At 40.9% G+C, this 17,628-nt stretch overlaps 2 protein-coding genes across 7 annotated transcripts; one reads left to right on the forward strand and one right to left on the reverse strand.

Moving 5' to 3' along the window:
* Nucleotides 1-834: 834 nt before the first annotated feature.
* ACOT13 (acyl-CoA thioesterase 13) lies at nucleotides 835-6,240 on the reverse strand. 3 transcript variants are annotated; one of them, XM_043508298.1, is made up of 3 exons: nucleotides 5,880-6,240; nucleotides 2,063-2,247; nucleotides 835-1,558 (listed from the first exon to the last, which is right to left on the reverse strand). In XM_043508298.1, exons 2-3 carry the CDS (start codon nucleotides 2,245-2,247, stop codon nucleotides 1,402-1,404), a joined length of 342 nt encoding a protein of 113 aa, XP_043364233.1. In that variant the 5' UTR covers nucleotides 5,880-6,240; the 3' UTR covers nucleotides 835-1,401. The 3 variants fall into 3 exon arrangements, with proteins under 3 accessions (XP_043364233.1, XP_043364232.1, XP_038247863.1); XM_043508297.1 differs by having other exon boundaries at nucleotides 5,863-6,239; XM_038391935.2 differs by having other exon boundaries at nucleotides 5,875-6,236.
* A 350-nt stretch (nucleotides 6,241-6,590) lies between these two features.
* On the forward strand, nucleotides 6,591-17,424 carry TDP2 (tyrosyl-DNA phosphodiesterase 2). 4 transcript variants are annotated; one of them, XM_043508294.1, is made up of 8 exons: nucleotides 6,591-6,840; nucleotides 6,928-7,041; nucleotides 7,121-7,206; nucleotides 10,208-10,375; nucleotides 12,100-12,191; nucleotides 13,147-13,265; nucleotides 15,423-15,593; nucleotides 16,764-17,424. In XM_043508294.1, exons 1-8 carry the CDS (start codon nucleotides 6,676-6,678, stop codon nucleotides 17,043-17,045), a joined length of 1,197 nt encoding a protein of 398 aa, XP_043364229.1. In that variant the 5' UTR covers nucleotides 6,591-6,675; the 3' UTR covers nucleotides 17,046-17,424. The 4 variants fall into 4 exon arrangements, with proteins under 4 accessions (XP_043364229.1, XP_043364228.1, XP_043364230.1 ...); XM_043508293.1 differs by having other exon boundaries at nucleotides 6,591-6,795; nucleotides 6,877-7,041; XM_043508295.1 differs by having other exon boundaries at nucleotides 6,595-6,778; nucleotides 6,923-7,041.
* Nucleotides 17,425-17,628: the final 204 nt, after the last annotated feature.

Consider the following 17,628-nt stretch of genomic DNA (forward strand, 5'->3'; position numbering starts at 1 on the left):
TCAGTTAATCATTTCCCCATTATTCATTCATCTACAGCAGTAACAGTATTTGATACCATCTAATACAAGCCTAGGCCTTCCCACATGGAATGACAGAGCTTGATTTGTTTCAATGCACAGATAAGGCAATAGCCTACTTAAGACAAAGGTATATAATTACAGAATGGCAGATTTTCTTTCAGTCCGTTAAAACAAAGTGGGTGCAATACTATTCATTAAAATTGATTTTCACTAAATGGTTAATGTATGATAGTTCTGTAAATCAAATAGATACTGGTCACTGGAAAAGCTTTTTTTAAAAAATGAATTAAATAGCAAAAATAGGAAAGTTTTTTTTTCCATTTTACTGTATATAAGAAGGAAGCACTGAATGGGTCAATTTGCCTTGGCAAGAATGACAGACTTTTTAAATATAGAGCCATGCCATATTTAAATACATTAATTTTAAAAAAGGAGGTAATGGTCATTTTGGAAAAAGTTAACCCCCTTGCATTTTATATTAAAGAATAAAAAATATCAACGATAACCCTCTAATACAACTACTACTATTTGACCTCAAACATTTTGAAGATTTTGGCTGCCACCAAAGTTATTTTGGAAATGTAATTTGCTTCAGAATGGTTTTGAAATTTTCAACACCTCACAACACTCCTGATTGATTTCTGTGATGCACAATCCCACCCGTAGAGGTCATGAGCCACTGGTTGGGAAACACTGCTCTAGCACAATGTAACTATACAACTTTTCACAGAGAAAATAGTTTCTTCATCTGGGCTGAATGAGCTTACTTAATGTAGTAGTATGAGAGCTTTTATTAAATGTGTACTTCTTGAATATTTATTGAATTTTTTTAATGAATTAGGCATTTGCCAGATATAAAGACTTATGTTCTCAATGTATTACATTTCCTGTTTGCAAAATATTCTTATTTCAGATTAATAATTTAAAACAGCAATACAGCACTTGTAACACCTGTTACTTTAACACTTGATAGCATAGGATAAAAGAAATGCAGTTTGTTAGTTGCTTTGGTTTTTGAAAGGTTATGAACTGACAGTCCTGGAGCTTGGAAACATGTTTTCATGAGAGGTTCAGAATGCGGAGCAGAAAGCTTCCCCACACAGTCCCGCCAGCGAACCTGAACATTGATCTTATCTTCAGGCACAAAAAAAAGTCTTCATGTCTCTTCAGTTTTTGGTCTCTCTACCAAGACTGCAACAAGCTCAGAATTAGTGCCAATTACAACGTGAACACTTGTCCACTAGGAATGGGACCAACTCATTTTACATAGACCTCTTAACTGCCTTCATATCGTGGTGACTTGATACAGCTTAAATTAGAAAAAAAAATTCAATGCTAGCTTCTTAAGCACAAACTTTCCTTTTTAGATATTTTCTTATATTAATGTCCTAGGTGTTTTGTATGTCTGCCTTGTGCCACAAACTTTCCCGTTGCCTTATTTGTTACATCCACGCTGGCAAAGGCAAGACTTCTTCCTTGCTTCAAAATCTGAGCAGTGATCAATATCTCTTCCCCAATCTTAGCAGCAGACATGTATCTTGAATGAAAAACAGAACAATTGTTTTATACAACAACATGTTACAAATCAGGGAACATTCATCTGTTTAAAATTATTTTTTGAAGGAGCTACCATAGTCAGTTTGTAGTTAACCCCTTGCAGCTTTTCACAGGCCTGAATCTTGCAGCTTCTCCTCAGGCAGAGCTCACACTGATATTCCCACTGAAATTCCATGCATGAGAAGATTATAGAACTTGAACTTTGTTACCTAGAAGTAACTAAGGCATTAAACCAAACGTAATAAAAGAGGGAGCTGAAAGAACATTTGACTGCCTCAAACTAGTGTCTCAACCACGTGATGATATTCCCAAACAGGATCTATACTGACTTTATTAGAAGTTGTTCTTTTAGAATAGACTGCAGTTTGTCTCCAAAATGGTAGCTGGATCATGGAAAAGAAACTTAGCAGAATCCAGGCCCTGTTAGTAGAACACATCAAACATTAATATTTAACATTTGACAGTAAGCATGTTCAATACATACGTAATGTTCATATCCACACTGACCCCGGGCATTCCTCTTTCTGTGTACAACAATGCTGCTGTTGACACTACGTCTACCAGTGTGGCAGTCAAACCTCCATGCAAGGTGCCACCTCTGTTTGTGTGCTCCTCCTCTATTTTCATTTCACAAACAACCTTTCCAGGAGTTGCAGAAAGAACTGTCATCTGAACAAACAGGAAGGAGGAACAAAATTCTGTTAATTCAAAATCTCAATAAGGGGAAACATACGGACAATTACAAGCCTAGTGACTGCTCTCAAAGTAAACAGATCAACTTGAAGGTAAATCTTGGTTCAGTTTTTAGACTAATGAGGGGAAGAGAAAAATAAAGGATTAAAACATTATGGTTTAAGTGTCAAGCCAGATGCTTCTATAAATCTCCAGTTGCAAATTGTTTCCCGAGGGTAATGTATACCTCTTATAAAAACAAATATGCACACTGTATGCAGTGTTGGGGTAGCCATGTCGGTTCCAGGATATTGGTGAGACAAAATGGGTGAGTAATATACCGTTTTCTTTTTATTTTAACATAATCTTAATAAAATTCTTAAACCTGTTCTTTTACTGGACCAACTTCACCTAAAGAAGAGCTCTGTGTAAACTCAAAAGCTTGTCTCTCTCACCAACAAAAGTTGGCCCAATAAAAGATATTACCTCACCCATCTGGTGTCTCAAATATGGACACTGTCAGTTTATTGTAATCATCTTGAGATTTCAGTAGTTGTTTGAGACAAACTCTACTGAACTCTATTAAAAATGGAAAGTTGACTTGTCTGACTTTATACCAGGCTTAAAGCTAATAGAAAGTTACTATTAAGTGTTTGCTTTGATTTTTCCCCATATTGTTGGCTAGCACAGTTGCGTAGCCTCTTGTTGACAGAATGAAAATCAGCAACATCTGAGTAATCCTTAAACTGAAGCAACGTCAATTAATATTTAAATAATGGAACTAAATCAGTATTTTGAAAGGAATACTTTGAAATGTTAGCCCAACATTCAGGGTTTCACCATGGGGAAATTTACTAGTATAATTACACTAGTATAACTCCCTGTGTTGAACTCTTATTCTGAGAATAAAAATGCCCACATGGGAAGGTATTGAATAACTATAACAGAAAAATTATGTAGGTAAATTTCCCCATGCAGACAAGCCCCAAGAGGCTAGTTAATTGATTCTAATGCCTAGAAGTTGTTGTTCTACAGCATTTAAAATACATTATCCTAATTCCAGTTGGAACTGAAAATTTTGCATATTACAAAATGAGAACAATGGATACAAGGTGCCCCACAAAACTGGGAAAAGTACAGTTTCTGTAACTACATTCATCCCTGCAAAATTATTTTTGAAATAAATCATTCATAGTGGCTTTAGGATGAAATGTCACAGAGGTGGAAATATTAAGTTATTTCAGTAAGAGATTCTTACTATACATTTGGCAGTAGTAATATTTTACTAAAGATGGCATATGTATGTCCTATTTTTGAGGAATATATTCATAACATTATCAGTTCACTATAGATTGGTATCACTGAAACAGATTTAAAAACCCCCCTACAATGGAGTCCAAGGGTATATCTGTATTAAAAACATTACAGTGGTGCAGGTGCACCACTGTAGAGAAGACATTTAACTACATCAACTGAAGGAGTTATTTTGTTGCTCTACTAAATCCACCTATCCGAGAGATAGCAGTTAAGCTGATAGAAAAATTCTTCCATCAATCTAGCTCTGTCTACGCTGGGGATTAGGTCAGTTTAACGATGTCTCTCGGGGTGTGAATTTTTTAAACCTCTGATCGGCATAGATAGGTCAACCTAAATTTTAGATGTAGACCTGGCTTCAGCCACTGCTATAAAGCCCCTAAAACAGAGAGGTATTATAGCTATTGTGAAATAATATTTTAAACAACCTCTCCTGTGTTGTTATTGCCGAGTCCGTTAAAATATAGTATGAAGAGGAGAAGAATACTGATTATTAAGAACTCTAATCTGAACAATCCAAACCATAAATTGCTCCTGACTTTACAAAAGCCTCAGGGGACAATTTATTTTGGAAAGTCAGGGTTTTAGAAAAAGAATTATACTTTCAGTACAAACATCAGATAGAGGCCTAAATACAAATTCTGGCTATCACGGATTCAGACATCGGCAGTTTAGAAAGTCAGGATTCCTTCTAAACATTTCATTGCATCCCACCCCCTTTTTCTGTGTACTGGCCAATCAGGACTAGATCCTGCAAACCCTTATTCACAAAAGGAGACCAAAATCATGCAACTCGTCCCACTAAATTCTCATGTAAGGAAGCAGAACTCATGTGAGAGCTTGCAGGATCATACTTTTTGGCCTCGATTTTGCAATTGCATCTCCTAGAATGGACAGGCCCCTACTACAACCCTATGGATTTAAACTGAGAAGATCCCACTGGGATTTTAGTTTGTAAGTCTCTCAAGACACTGACTTTGTGTTGCATATATATAGGTTTAGAACAGTGGCTTTCAACCTTTTTTCATTAGTAGACCTCTAAAAAATTTAAAATGGAGGTACAGACCCCTTTAGAAATCTTAGGTGTAGTCTGCAGACCACAGGTTTTAAAACACTGTTCTATGGTGATGCCAACCCCTCGCTGACTCCTTAGACATAGCCTATGGACCCACAAGGGTCTATGGACTAAAGGTTGAAAACCACTGACTTAGATGGATTGTATTTTTCCTGATAAAATATTTCCATCCATAATAATCAAAATGTACAGATAAGTAAAGCAAGAAAAATGTGGATAGAGAATTTAGAGTATGATTTCAGGTTATTTACTTTCCATACTTTGACATGTTTTGTTGACATGTGCTTTAACTTTTTGAATCTCAACAGCTACATTAAAATAATCATTCATAGATTCATAGATACTAAGGTCAGAAGGGACCATTCTGATCATCTAGTCCGACCTCCTGCACAGCGCAGGCCACAGAATCTCACCCACCCACTCCTATGAAAAACCTCACCCATGTCTGAGCTATTGAAGTCCTTAAATCATGGTTCAAAGACTTCAAGGAGCAGAGAAGCCTCCCTCAAGTCAACCATGCCCCATGCTACAGAGGAAGGCGAAAAACCTCCAGGGCCTCTCCAATCTGCCCTGGAGGAAAATTCCTTCCCGACCCCAAATATGGCAATCAGCTAAACCCTGAGCATATGGGCAAGATTCACCAGCCAGATACCCAGGAAAGAATTTTCTATAGTAACTCAGATCCCATCCATCTAATATCCCATCTCAGGGGATTTGGCCTATTTACCCTGAATATTTAAAGATCAATTACTTACCAAAATCCCATGTTTAACCATCCCCGTATTTTCCCACAACTGTGAACGTTTAAATGTAGAAAGATGCTTTAAAATAAACATTGATAGTATCCATCAAAATTATACAAAAAAAAATCAAATTCTGCCAAACTTACATATGTATATGTTTAATATCTGCACACCAACTGCTGATACACTTTGAAGGATGCACTGCTAATATAACAAAAGCTTTGTTATGCAGGCTTCAGAGTAGCAGCCGTGTTAGTCTGTATTCGCAAAAAGAAAAGGAGTACTTGTGGCACCTTAGAGACTAACAAATTTATTAGAGCATAAGCTTTCGTGAGCTACAGCTCACTTCATCGGATGCATTCGGTGGAAAATCCAGAGGGGAGATTGATATACACACACAGAGAACATGAAACAATGGGTTTTATGATACACACTGTAAGGAGAGTGATCGCTTAGTACCAAGCATCCATCCATTCCTACCTACAACTATACCTTATTTAACACCCGATCAAAGTTGGATGAGCTCAGCAGAGTTTTCATCATCTCCCGGAAGGAGTGGATCGTGAAGGAGCTCATGGTTTAAAGGCTGGTTGCGACGTCCTTCTTCCGCAGAGAGACCGGCGTGGGGCACCTGCTCCAGCCGGCTGGGAAGAGCCCCCTGGAACGGGGCGCACCTAGTGAGTTCCGTGGGGCTGGGAGCAGCTGCAGCAACAAGAGGCCGCGCGACCTTCAACACACGCAGCACGAGACGGGGGCTGGCCCTGGCCTGGCCCCGCCCCGCGCGTTCTCCCTGGCCCCCCTCCCGGGGCCGCAGTAGAATCATAGAATCATAGAATATCAGGGTTGGAAGGGACCTCAGGAGATCATCTAGTCCAACCCCCTGCTCAAAGCAGGACCAATCCCCAATTTTTGCCCCAAATGGCCCCCTCAGGGATTGAACTCACAACCCTGGGTTTAGCAAGCTAATGCTCAAACCACTGAGCTATCCCTCCCCCCAAGCCTGGTTCCACCCCGCCTCGATCCACCGCGTTCCACAGGCCGAACGTTCGCGGCCCTTCCGACCACCTTCCCGTAGGTCAGGCGCGCGCCCCCCGCGCTGGGCTCGCGGGACCCCCCCCGTGGGGCGGGGCTTGAGCATGCTGCCCCCTTCACCCCCCTCCCTCCTCCGCAACGCTGACCTCCGAACGTGCGTCCGCTAGTAGGGCCGCGGGGATTGGGTGAGTGCTGCGCAGGCGCGCTGCTTGGGGGTGGCCGGGAGGGAAGGGTAGGCGAGGGCAGCTCGCGAGCTGAGCCATGGAGGGCGGGAGCGCCGCGGAGGGGCTGCTAGAGCCGCGGCCCCAGGAGGCGACGGGGCCCCAGGAGGAGGCGCAGGCGCTGCCCCGGCCCCGGGAGGAGGAGGAGGAGGAGGAGGCGGCGGCGGCGGCGGGGGGGCTGCCCCGGCCCCGGGAGGAGGAGGAGGCGGCGGCGGCGGCGGCGGCGGCGCTGCCCCTGCCCCTGCCCCGGCCCCGGCCCCGGGAGGAGGAGGCGGAGGCGGCGGAGCTGGAGGCGCTGCCCCTGGTGAAGCGCAGGAAGCTCCTGTGCGCCGAGTTCGCCTCCATCACCAGCAGCGACCTGGCCCTGGCTAGCTGCTACCTGGCGGACAGCGACTGGCACATGCAGGTAGGACCCGGCCTGGGCGCGGGAGGGGCTGGGGGCTGCCGCTGCGCCGGGCCCTGACTCCCGCTCCTTTGCTTTCCAGAGGGCGCTGAACTCCTACTTCGAGCCGCCCGTGGACCAGCGAGATGTGGGCGGGAGGCCCCAGGCCCGCGCCCCGCCGGAGACCTGGTGAGCGGCGCCGCTGGCGGGGGGGGGGGAACACTCAAGCTCGAAGAGGAAGGCGGTAGCCGGCCCAGCATCCCCCTCATCTGCCTCCCTCTCCCCCCCCCTTGGCCAGCGCCTTGCAGCTGCAGGGGAGGCTCCGCTTTGCTAGCGTTGCTGATGCTGCTCGTCCCCCGCTGTGACGCTCCTTCCCAAAGGCGAGGGGCGTCTCAAGATCCACCCCCGTGTGAAGCTGTCGGGCTCTGCTTGCCCCCACCGCGTCTGTGCATCCTGTGTCTCTGTATACTGCCTGCATGCTACCTGCTGGTAAACTGGCTTTGTTTCACGTATCCCTGCGCAACAGCATATGTGTGGACTCCTGTAAAGTCACAGAATATCAGGGTTGGAAGGGACCTGAGGAGGTCATCTAGTCCAACCCTCTGCTCAAAGTAGGACCAATCCCAGCCAGGGCTTTGTCAAGCTGGGCCTTAAAAATCTGTAAGGAAGGAAATTTCCCCACCTTCCCTAGGTAGCCGATTCCTGTGCTTCACCACCCTCCTAGTGAAAAAGTGTTTCATGATTACCAACTTTAACTCCTGTATTGCAACTTGAGACCATTACTCCTTGTTCTGTCATCTGGTACCACTAAGAACAGCTGAGCTCCATCCTCTTTGCAACCCCCCTTCAGGTAGTTGAAGGCTGCTGTCAAATCCCCCCTCACTCATTTCTTTTGCAGACTAAATAAGCCCAGTTCCTTCAGCCTCTCCTTGGAAGTCATGTGCCCCAGCCACCTAATAATTTTCACTGGACTCTCTCCAATTTGTCCACATCCTGTCTGTAGTGGAGGGCCCAAAACTGGACACGCTACTCCAGATGTGGCCTCACCAGTGCCAAATAGAGGGGAATCACTTCCCTCGATCTGCTGGCTGTGCTCCTACTAATGCAGCCCAATATGCCGTTAGTTTTCTTGGCAACAAGGGCACACTGTTGATTCATATCCAGCTTCTTGTCCACAGTAATCCCTAGGTCCTTTTCTGCAGAACTGCCGCTTAGCCAGTCGATCCTCAGCCTGTAGCGGTGTCTGGGATTCTTCCATCCTAAGTGCAGGACTCTGCACTTGTCCTGGTTGAACCTAATCAGATTTCTTTTGGCCCAATCCTCCAATTTGTCTACATCCCTCCGGACCCTATCCCTACCCTCCATCGTATCTGCCTCTCCTCACAGCTTAGTGTCATCCATGAACTTGGGCTGAGGATACAATCCATCCCATCATCTAGATCATTAATGAAGATGTTGAACAAAACCGAACCTTGGGGCACTCTGCTTGATCCCGACTGCCAACTAGACATTGAGCTGTTGATGAGTACCCGTTGAGCCCAACAATCTAGCCAGCTTTCTATCCACCTTATAGTCCGTTCATCCAATCCATACTTTTTTTTAAAACTTGTTGGCAAGAATACTGTGGGAGACAGTATCAAAAGCTTTGCTAAAGTCAAGGTATATCAATCATGTCCACCACTTTCCCGATATCCACAGAACCAGTTATCTCATCATAGAAGGCAATCAGTTGGTCAGGCACATAGATCATTACTTTAATTATGTCAATCTAAATTCACATAAGAGGTTATCCCAGTGTAACTTTCCCATGTAGACAAAGCCTGATACATTTTTTGCTAAAATTTCTCAATATCAGTTCAGTGTTAGACTAGTGTAGATGGAGCACAGGTTGACAACTGGAACACAGCATGCACTTAGCTTCCACTAGTGGGACTGAATTGGGAAATCTTAATAGAAAAATCTTACTATAGACATAGTCAGTGTCTGGGATAGCCTCCCTCTTCCAAGTCCTTTTAGAAAATACACTGCTTTGGTTAGCTTTCCACTACTAAGCAAACACCCATGTTCTCATAGCTACATTAAAATGATGATGATGTGAGTTCACATTACAGTATAACCATAAAATTTCATCTTGGCAGGGAGGTCTTGGAAATGCATGCCCATTATAGCTCTTCTTTACTTCGTTATATCCCTGGAGCATCCCCCAACCCCTGGTCTCTTTTTGTCCAGTTTAGATTGAAGCTCCTTAAGGCTTGGATCTTATCATCTTGTCTTTAAAGCACTAAGCATGGCAACAGTGCATAACTTACTAATGTTTAAAAGTTATAGAGAGGAAGTGTTTTGGTTAGAGGTCCTATCTTCACAATAAATCTGTTATGCCTAAGCAGTATGATTAAATCCCATAGTGTCCCCAACTTTCCTAAAAGACCATTTGATCTTGTCTTGCCAGTTTTGATGGGGACAAGCTGTGCTATAGCTTTTTTCTTTACTACAGGAACTTGAATTGGAGCACACCTCTTTAACAAGGTTTTGAGTATAGTTTGCTCCCAATTGCACAAGAAAACTCAAGTCATATGGCAGTACAGTCTGTGTACTACATTGTAGAAGCATGCTGGTTAATCTTAGTAAAGTTTGTAGTGTAGACCAGGCCTTAATCTTTGAAATACTGAAGACTGGGGTGCTTCTTCCCAAAGAAATATGGCCAAATAGACAGTCATTAATATTTTAAAGGAGGTGTACACACATGGATGAGTCAAAGTAGTTTCGGAACACAGACATATAAAACTAGGTGCTCATTATTTCTTTTTCTGGTATGAAACCTGCTTAAATTCTTTCATGTATCCTGAGATTCTCCTTGGTAATTAAAAGGTTTGGAGAGAATTTAAATTGGTTGTATTAAGCTGGTTTAATTTAAATCAGAATCAAGCCCTTTGTCTTGTGTCTTTAATGAAAAAGAAAAACATTAATTACAACTACATACTAACCACACCATGTGATTGTCGCATATGTTCTCAGTCATGTATTTATTTTAGATGTTTTAAAATTAGAGATTAATTTGTTAATTTTTGCAGTATGTTCAATAATAGGTTTTTAGTTGGGGAGGTCTAAAAATGTCTTGCTTTAGAAGATGGATGTTACTCCAGGGGAATGCTCGGTTTACTGAAAGCAAAATTTTAAATATTCTTTCTAGTATTGACCTGACTGCTGAGGTTACTACTAGTAGTGTTGGAGTGAACAACGCAGACTGCAGGCAACAAGAAGATGACAGCAGGTTCTCTTTACTTACCTGGAATATTGATGGTCTGGATCTAGGAAATCAACAAGACAGAGCTAGAGGAGTCTGCTCTTATTTAGCATTGTAAGTATTATCTTCTTTATAAGTCAGTTTAATATTTAGACTCTTAAATATCATATCTTATTTTAAGTGTCTATAGGATGTATACCCCCAAAGTATCCAAGCACCAAATACACAAATACTATAATACAGAAATTTCATAACGTGTGTAATACTAAACTAGCTTGACTAAAAGCTGTGATTTGGTTGGCCAAAAGAGGTTCTGAACCTCATCTCCCAATATATGCAGGCTTTGGTACTAAAAGCCTTTTTGCCAGCTAGTCACTGTAACATAACTTTTTAAAAATAAGCATAATTGATATTAAATGTCTAGCTATAGTAATGAGTCAGGAGGCTGTGGAATTGAAATAATAGATTATAACGTCAGGAAATGCAAATGCTGTGCTTCCAGTGACAGTATTAACTTGACCCTGTTGCACAACTTGCATTATTTTTATGGTGTGTAGTCTAAGACAAGGCACAAAAAGGTCACTCGCAAAAGGAAAAACAGGAATACAAAATCCTGATTACAAATAAAGTGGCTGAGTTGACATTACTGTTTTCTTGTTTCCATATTACTTGTACTTTGAACTGTGCAATCTGAACATGGTATTAAACATGGGGGTTGCATTTATTTTCCATATTCTTTTAAAAATGTTATCAACTAAATAGTCCCATTGCATCAGAAACATTTATTCTTTGCTGAGGTGAGTGGGGTTGGGAACAGAGTTCCCAACTTAAAAATGCTGCAGTTCAACAGTCTTCAGTTGGTCTGTTGTGATGGCTTTGCAGTGAATAACTTCACAAACATTTGTGTAAAATGAAAACCTAAAATTTGCAGAATAGGTAGAATGCAGTAAAAATTGGGAAGATGCACTAAAACTGATGACTTTTCTTAGTTAAATCAGTGCAAACCCATAAAATGGATGGATTACACTCAAACAGGTGTAATCCTTGCCTATAATTGTTTAGCTTAATATTGTAATTTAGCAGTGCAAACTAAACATTTACCCTTTAGATACATTTAAATTGGTTTATCAGATAACTAAACTGATGCAATTTTTTGTGGCTAGACAAGGCCCTATGTTTTCCCTTCATGCAAATTATCCCAGTAACAAACCCTGTACCTGCTCGGAGCATGTTTACATAAAAATGTGTGACAAGCTGCTGCCTGTGTCCTGTCTACATGAATTCTTCCAGTGTTGCAAGTAACAGGAGAGCCACCGATAGTAGCGCAACAGAAGTAGATTTTTAAAAAAGGTCTAGCGTATACAAGGCTAAGGAGAACTATTGCCCTTTGTCTGTCAGTCTGGACTGGGAGATTGGGGGAGGGTGTGTTATCACAAAGGTGATGGGTCTTAATTGGACTCTCCTAGAAATTTTAGGGCTTCTAAATGTGCTCTGAAGCTATATTTTCAGTCACTAATTTAAATTCCTCCACATGCATAAAATTAGACACGTGCATAATTGTTTGCGAGATCTAGATCTACGTGAGGAAATTAGGCCCCCCTATTAGTAACTTGTTGGTAAAATACAGATTTGAATCTTCTTTTTCCCTCCAAATATGGTGGCATGTTTACATGCCAACAAATCTGACGGAGCTTCTTTAGAAACCATCATAGGCATTTCACATGTTTAAAAAACCCCAGCCCTACACCCAAAACCTTACTCTGTTTATGTTTGGCATTACAATGTGAAAAAATGTGTCTGCTTTAAGTGGTATTGTAAACTTGTCTTGCTGATTTCAGATACAGTCCAGATGTGGTGTTTTTACAGGAGGTTATTCCACCATACTTCAGTTACCTACAGAAGAGAACAGTCAGTTACACAATCATTCCAGGTAAAAAACGAAGGCCTAAAAATTTGAGAAATCTGATTCAAATGCATAGAAGAAGCAAAAAAAGTTACTGTTTTCTACTCACTAGCTTGTTAATAACCCTCTGACCATTGGTAGAAGTTGAAAGAAAAAAGGAGGGGAAAGAATATGTGAAATGGATTTCCTTGGCTTCTAAACTCTGGAATCTAGTTTGATGCAAATTATAAATGAATATATTAACTGTCACTTTCTTCTAGCTGTTTTCCTTTAGAAAGACAGATTTTAAGATTAAGGACAGAATTAAAATTAATTCATTTTTCCGATCCTTCACTATTACTGAAAATAGCTACATGTTGTATGGATTAGGATAAGAAATGTGCACCCTGAAGAGATCTCTGTGAAAATATATACCGTATATACTTGTTCATTAGCCCATTTGTTTATAAGCTGACCCCCCAAGATGGATAGGTAAAAATAGTAAAAACTGTATGACCCTTTCATAAGCCGACCCTATATTTCAGGGGTTGGCAAACTTTGGCTCCCGGCCCGTCAGGGTAAGTTGCTGGCGGGTTGGGATGCTTTGTTTACCTGGAGCGTTCACAGGCACGGAGCCCCTCAGCTCCTGTGGCTGCAGTTCGCCGTTCCCAGCCAATGGGAGTTGCGGAAAGTGACATTCCATTCCCGCAGCTTTCATTGGCTGGCAATGGTGAACCGCGGCCACAGGGAACTTAGGGGCTCCAGGTAAACAAAACAACAATGTATTAGATATTCAATTCAGTGATTTCATAGAATTTAAAATCATCAAATTTTGGTGTAGACCCGTTTATAAGCTGACTCCCGCTCTTTGACACGTCATGTTTTTACCAAAAATATTTGGCTTATGAATGAGTATATATGGTAATTCTTCTATATGAAGAGATGGATGAATATGGTGCATACAGCACTGAACTTTTTTTTTCCTTTCCTTATTCCTCTTTAGGTAATATAGATGGTTATTTCACTGCCATAATGCTGAAAACATCAAGAGTGAAGTTTTTAAGGCAAGAAATAATACCTTTCCCAACAACCTCCATGATGAGAAACCTATTAGTTGTGCATGTAAGTGGGTCACTATATTTTACAAAGCACTTGGATGTCTAATTTAAAGTGACAAATCTTTTTTAGTCTGGAGTTAAGGTTGTAAATATGGGTACTAATTTGAAGGGAAAAAGCATCAACAGATTATAATTCAAGAGAAAAAATAACTTGAAAAGTAGGGCATTTAGATTTGAAGTCTCCAATAAAAACACTAGAAAGGATGCATCAAACAATTTTATCTGTACTCTTACACATACCCACGCTCTTACCAAATCTTGCTACCTCCAACAAATGTGTGTGTGTATATAGGTCATATTACTCCATTCTCCTGTACCATTCTCAATCCACCATGTGTCACCTACTCAGAGATTATTCCTCACTTCACCCTCCCGCAACAAGAGACCTTCAGTATTGTACCTCTTAGATCTTTGGTATGCATATGAAATTCCACTGCACCTTCTCATTAGATTTTCCCCACATCACACTAGTTGTTGTTTAACCATTTAAATGGTTAAACTCCTGTCCTGTGGTAAGTCTGTTCTGCTGCAGGCTTCTTAAACTTCAAATACTCTTGCCATTAGCCTGAGTAAGCCAAGAATAGGTACAGATTAAGTTGTCCACAACTGCTGGTAGAACTGCAAAGTATACAAGGTCTGATATGTCCCCAGCTGCAATATGCAGTAGTGTTGTAGCTGTCTTGGTCCCAGGATATTAGACAGACAAGGTGGCTGTGGTAATATCTGTTGTTAGACCAACCTCTGAGACAAACTTTCAAGCTTATGCAGAGCTCTTCTTCAGGTCTGGCAAATATACTCAAAGGGTATGTCTGCATTGCAATTAAAAACCCGTGGCTACCCAGTGCCAGCTGACTCAGACCTGCAGGGTTTAGACTGTATGGCTGTTTAGTTGTAGTGTAATTTGGGCTCAGACTGGAGCCAGGGCTCTAGGACCCTTCAAGGTGGGAGGATCCCAGAGCTTGGGCTGGAGCCCAATGTCTACATTTCAGTTGAACAGCCCCTTAGACTGAGCCCAAGTAAGTTGGCATAGGCCAGTTATAGGTTTTATTGCAGTTTAGACATACTTGGCGTATCATAGCTAAATACAAGGTGGAACAGATTGTTTATCATAGGTAGTTAACATGTATTTCAAGGGACTATTCATGGTGAAGTGACCTGTTGTTACCCCTTCAGACATAGGAGGGACAGGAAGGATGGGGGATAGGCAGCAGGAGGGGAGCAGGTTGTTGGTGGGTTATAGATATTGTAATACTCTGTAAATCCAGTGTCCATGGTTCAGTCTGATTTTTAGTGTCTAGCAAAGTTATGCTGCAGTGGTTTTTACCAAACCACCAAAGTAAAGGGTTTAGCCGTCATACTTGCCAGACATGAACTTTTTACACAGAGGGAGCATAGAATAGTAGGAAAAGAAGGGCAATGTTAGATTATTTGGGATACCTTCTCTGCATTTATATACTTCAAGAAAACCAAAGCCACCCAGATAATGTAAACTAAACCTAAACTTTTGACTTTCCTGATATGCAGGTGTGTTGTTTTTTTAAAAAAAATCCTGTTAATATTTCCCCCTTCTGTTACTGATGTATATTTACAACCTTTCCATCTTTCAAATAGTTGTATCTACATCTCAGACTTTTCAAAAAAATATTCTACCTTAGTATAAGATAATAAGTATTAAATTTTGGGCAGACTTGTTTCACTTGGGTTGAAGTAGAGGTCAGCATTGGCTTTTTAACTGAAAGCCACTTTCAGCCTTAAGCTTAGAGTGGTTAGCGTGGCTCTGGAATAAAAAGTTGAAAATTCTGCCCTCATAAAGGAACTCTAAAAAAGGATGCCCTTGTCCTGCTCAGCAAAATGTCCTGTAAAATTTTAGGGTGAGGAGTATTTCTTGCCATATATAAGCTGTGAACTGAACTGGATTTGAATTCTTAGTTAAGAATCAACATTTAAGCCTGCTGCTAGTGGCACATTCACTGTCAAACCTCACTTATGACAGCAGAATTAGAGAGGCCCAATATCAAGTTGTAAGTCACTTCTATCCTGTATAATAGCAGTTTTAACAAGCAGAAGAATGTTCCTGTTCAATATTTGAACAGTATGTTTTGTCTTTGGTCTTCAGCTGTGTTCCATGGTGTATGATTTAATGTTTCTCTTTGTCTAACAGGTGAATATATCTGGTAATGAACTCTGCCTTATGACTTCCCATCTAGAAAGCACAAAAGGTCATGCCAAGGAACGCCTAAATCAACTAAGGCAGGTGTTGAAGACAATGCAGGAGGCATCAGAGTCAACTACCGTTGTATTTGGAGGGGATACAAACCTAAGAGATCATGAGGTGAATAGCTGTAAACCGCTTAGAATTATTTTGAGAACAAACCACCATTTTGAACTCTGTTGGGGGGTTTCCTTCTTTTTATAGGATACAGTGACTTTTTTCCCATAAATCAATTATACATAACAGGGAGGTTGAGCTTTTTACTCTCATACATGCACAGGTGTGCCATCTAAGGTATTTCTACACAGCAAAGAAAAACCCATGGCTGGCCTGGACAGGCTGACAGGACTCAGCCTGCGGGGCTGTTTCATTGCTGTGTAGACTTCTGGGCTCAGGCTGGAACCCAAGCTCTGGGACCTTCCCACCTCATAGGGTGCTATTGCCTGGGCTCCAGCTGTAGCCCAGACATCTACACAGTAATGAAACAGGGCCAAGTAGGTTGGCATGGCCAGATAGGAGTGTAGTCACCTGTAGTGACCCCATCCATTAAGTGAAAAAGTGAAACGGGGACAAATGAGGTTGCTGCCTAGTAGAAGTTTAGGCTTGATTGTGCATGTCTATTTTGGAGCAATGTTACACTGAAGTGACATCAAAATTAAGAGATGGTGGTTTTTCCTCCCCAATTGGCTTCATGTTGCTCCTCTAAAGAAATATACACAGTCTAGTGTGCAAGCTGTAACCTTCAGAAATAACCTAGTTCTGAGTGCCACATTTATAGTTGCCCAGCTTTGGAAATCTAGCACTCAATTTTCCGAGATGCTGAGCATCGACACTTCAAGTTGAAATTAGCAAGAGCTTTGGTACTCAATACTTCTGGAAAGTCGTATCCAGTGTGTTTAAATTTGAGCAACCGAAAATGGAAGGACCGAAAATAAGGTCACTTCTGAAAAATTGGTTACCAGGGTTCCAACTGAGGGTGTTAAGTATTACTAAAGACCTAGTCCTGCATGATCAGGTTCAATCACTTAAAAATGCAGTGGTTTCTTACACACACTTTGATTTGGGAAGTGCAACATGAGCTGTCAGTGTTAAGTGGTTTATATATTAAATTCTTGAGGGGCTATCCTATTTTAAATAGTGTTTTAATAGTTGTGATTTCCTGTTGTGGCTGGTGCTGTGCAGAAAAACAATGTGCTATGATATCTAAATTCTAGGTTCAGCAAATGATTGTCATACATATTACATTAAAGGCATTAACAGGTATAATGTTTTTCCATTTTTTCTCTTTAGGTTACTCAAGTAGGTGGCTTACCTAACAATATTTTGGACATATGGGAATTTTTGGGCAAACCAGGGCACTGCCGTTATACATGGGACACAAACTGCAATTCTAACCTGGATGCAAGTTACAAATGTAAGTTCCGATTTGATCGCATATTCTTCCGAACTGCAGCAGAAGGGGGACAAATTATTCCACGGAGTTTGGACTTAATTGGACTAGAAAAATTAGACTGTGGTAGATTTCCCAGCGATCACTGGGGTCTTCTGTGTGATTTTGATGTGATACTGTAAAGAAAACAAAGCTTTTAAAGTCTATGTATTGTTGCAAAAGCTCTTAAATCTTTTAACCTCTAGATTTCACAAAAATTTAATTCTAAATTTACATAAGATTTATTTTACAGTCCTAAGGAATTACCCACTCATTTAACATTTGCTGGGATGTCTGCAGAGTAAAAAGCCAAAACCTTTTTATTTTCTTTGTATACATTGTAGCAGACTTTTTAAAAATATATTTTAATTTGGCATAAAGCACAGAAATACAAAACAAAATCCATTTTTAAATGGAAGAGATAAAACAAATCTCAAATATAATCATTAAAGAATTAAGTCATTCACACTTTTTTTTTTCCACTTTTTGTTGTAATAGTCAATAAATATTGATTGTAAATTTTTTTTAGTGTAAATGTCTGTTTCTTTTACGGCTAATGCCATAAACATTGTCTTATTTCTCACAAGGCGCCTAATATCTCATGTAACTCAGGACATTTCCTTGTAATTCAGAGTTCAGTCTTAAAGGATAACATTGGCGTTTTCAAAAGGATGAATAGATGTTAACAAAACAAAAAAATAGTTCAATAAACAACTGAAATATTAC

The sequence above is a fragment of the Dermochelys coriacea genome, chromosome 2, assembly GCF_009764565.3.
Source record: "Dermochelys coriacea isolate rDerCor1 chromosome 2, rDerCor1.pri.v4, whole genome shotgun sequence".
In the NCBI taxonomy this organism is placed as follows: domain Eukaryota; kingdom Metazoa; phylum Chordata; order Testudines; family Dermochelyidae; genus Dermochelys; species Dermochelys coriacea.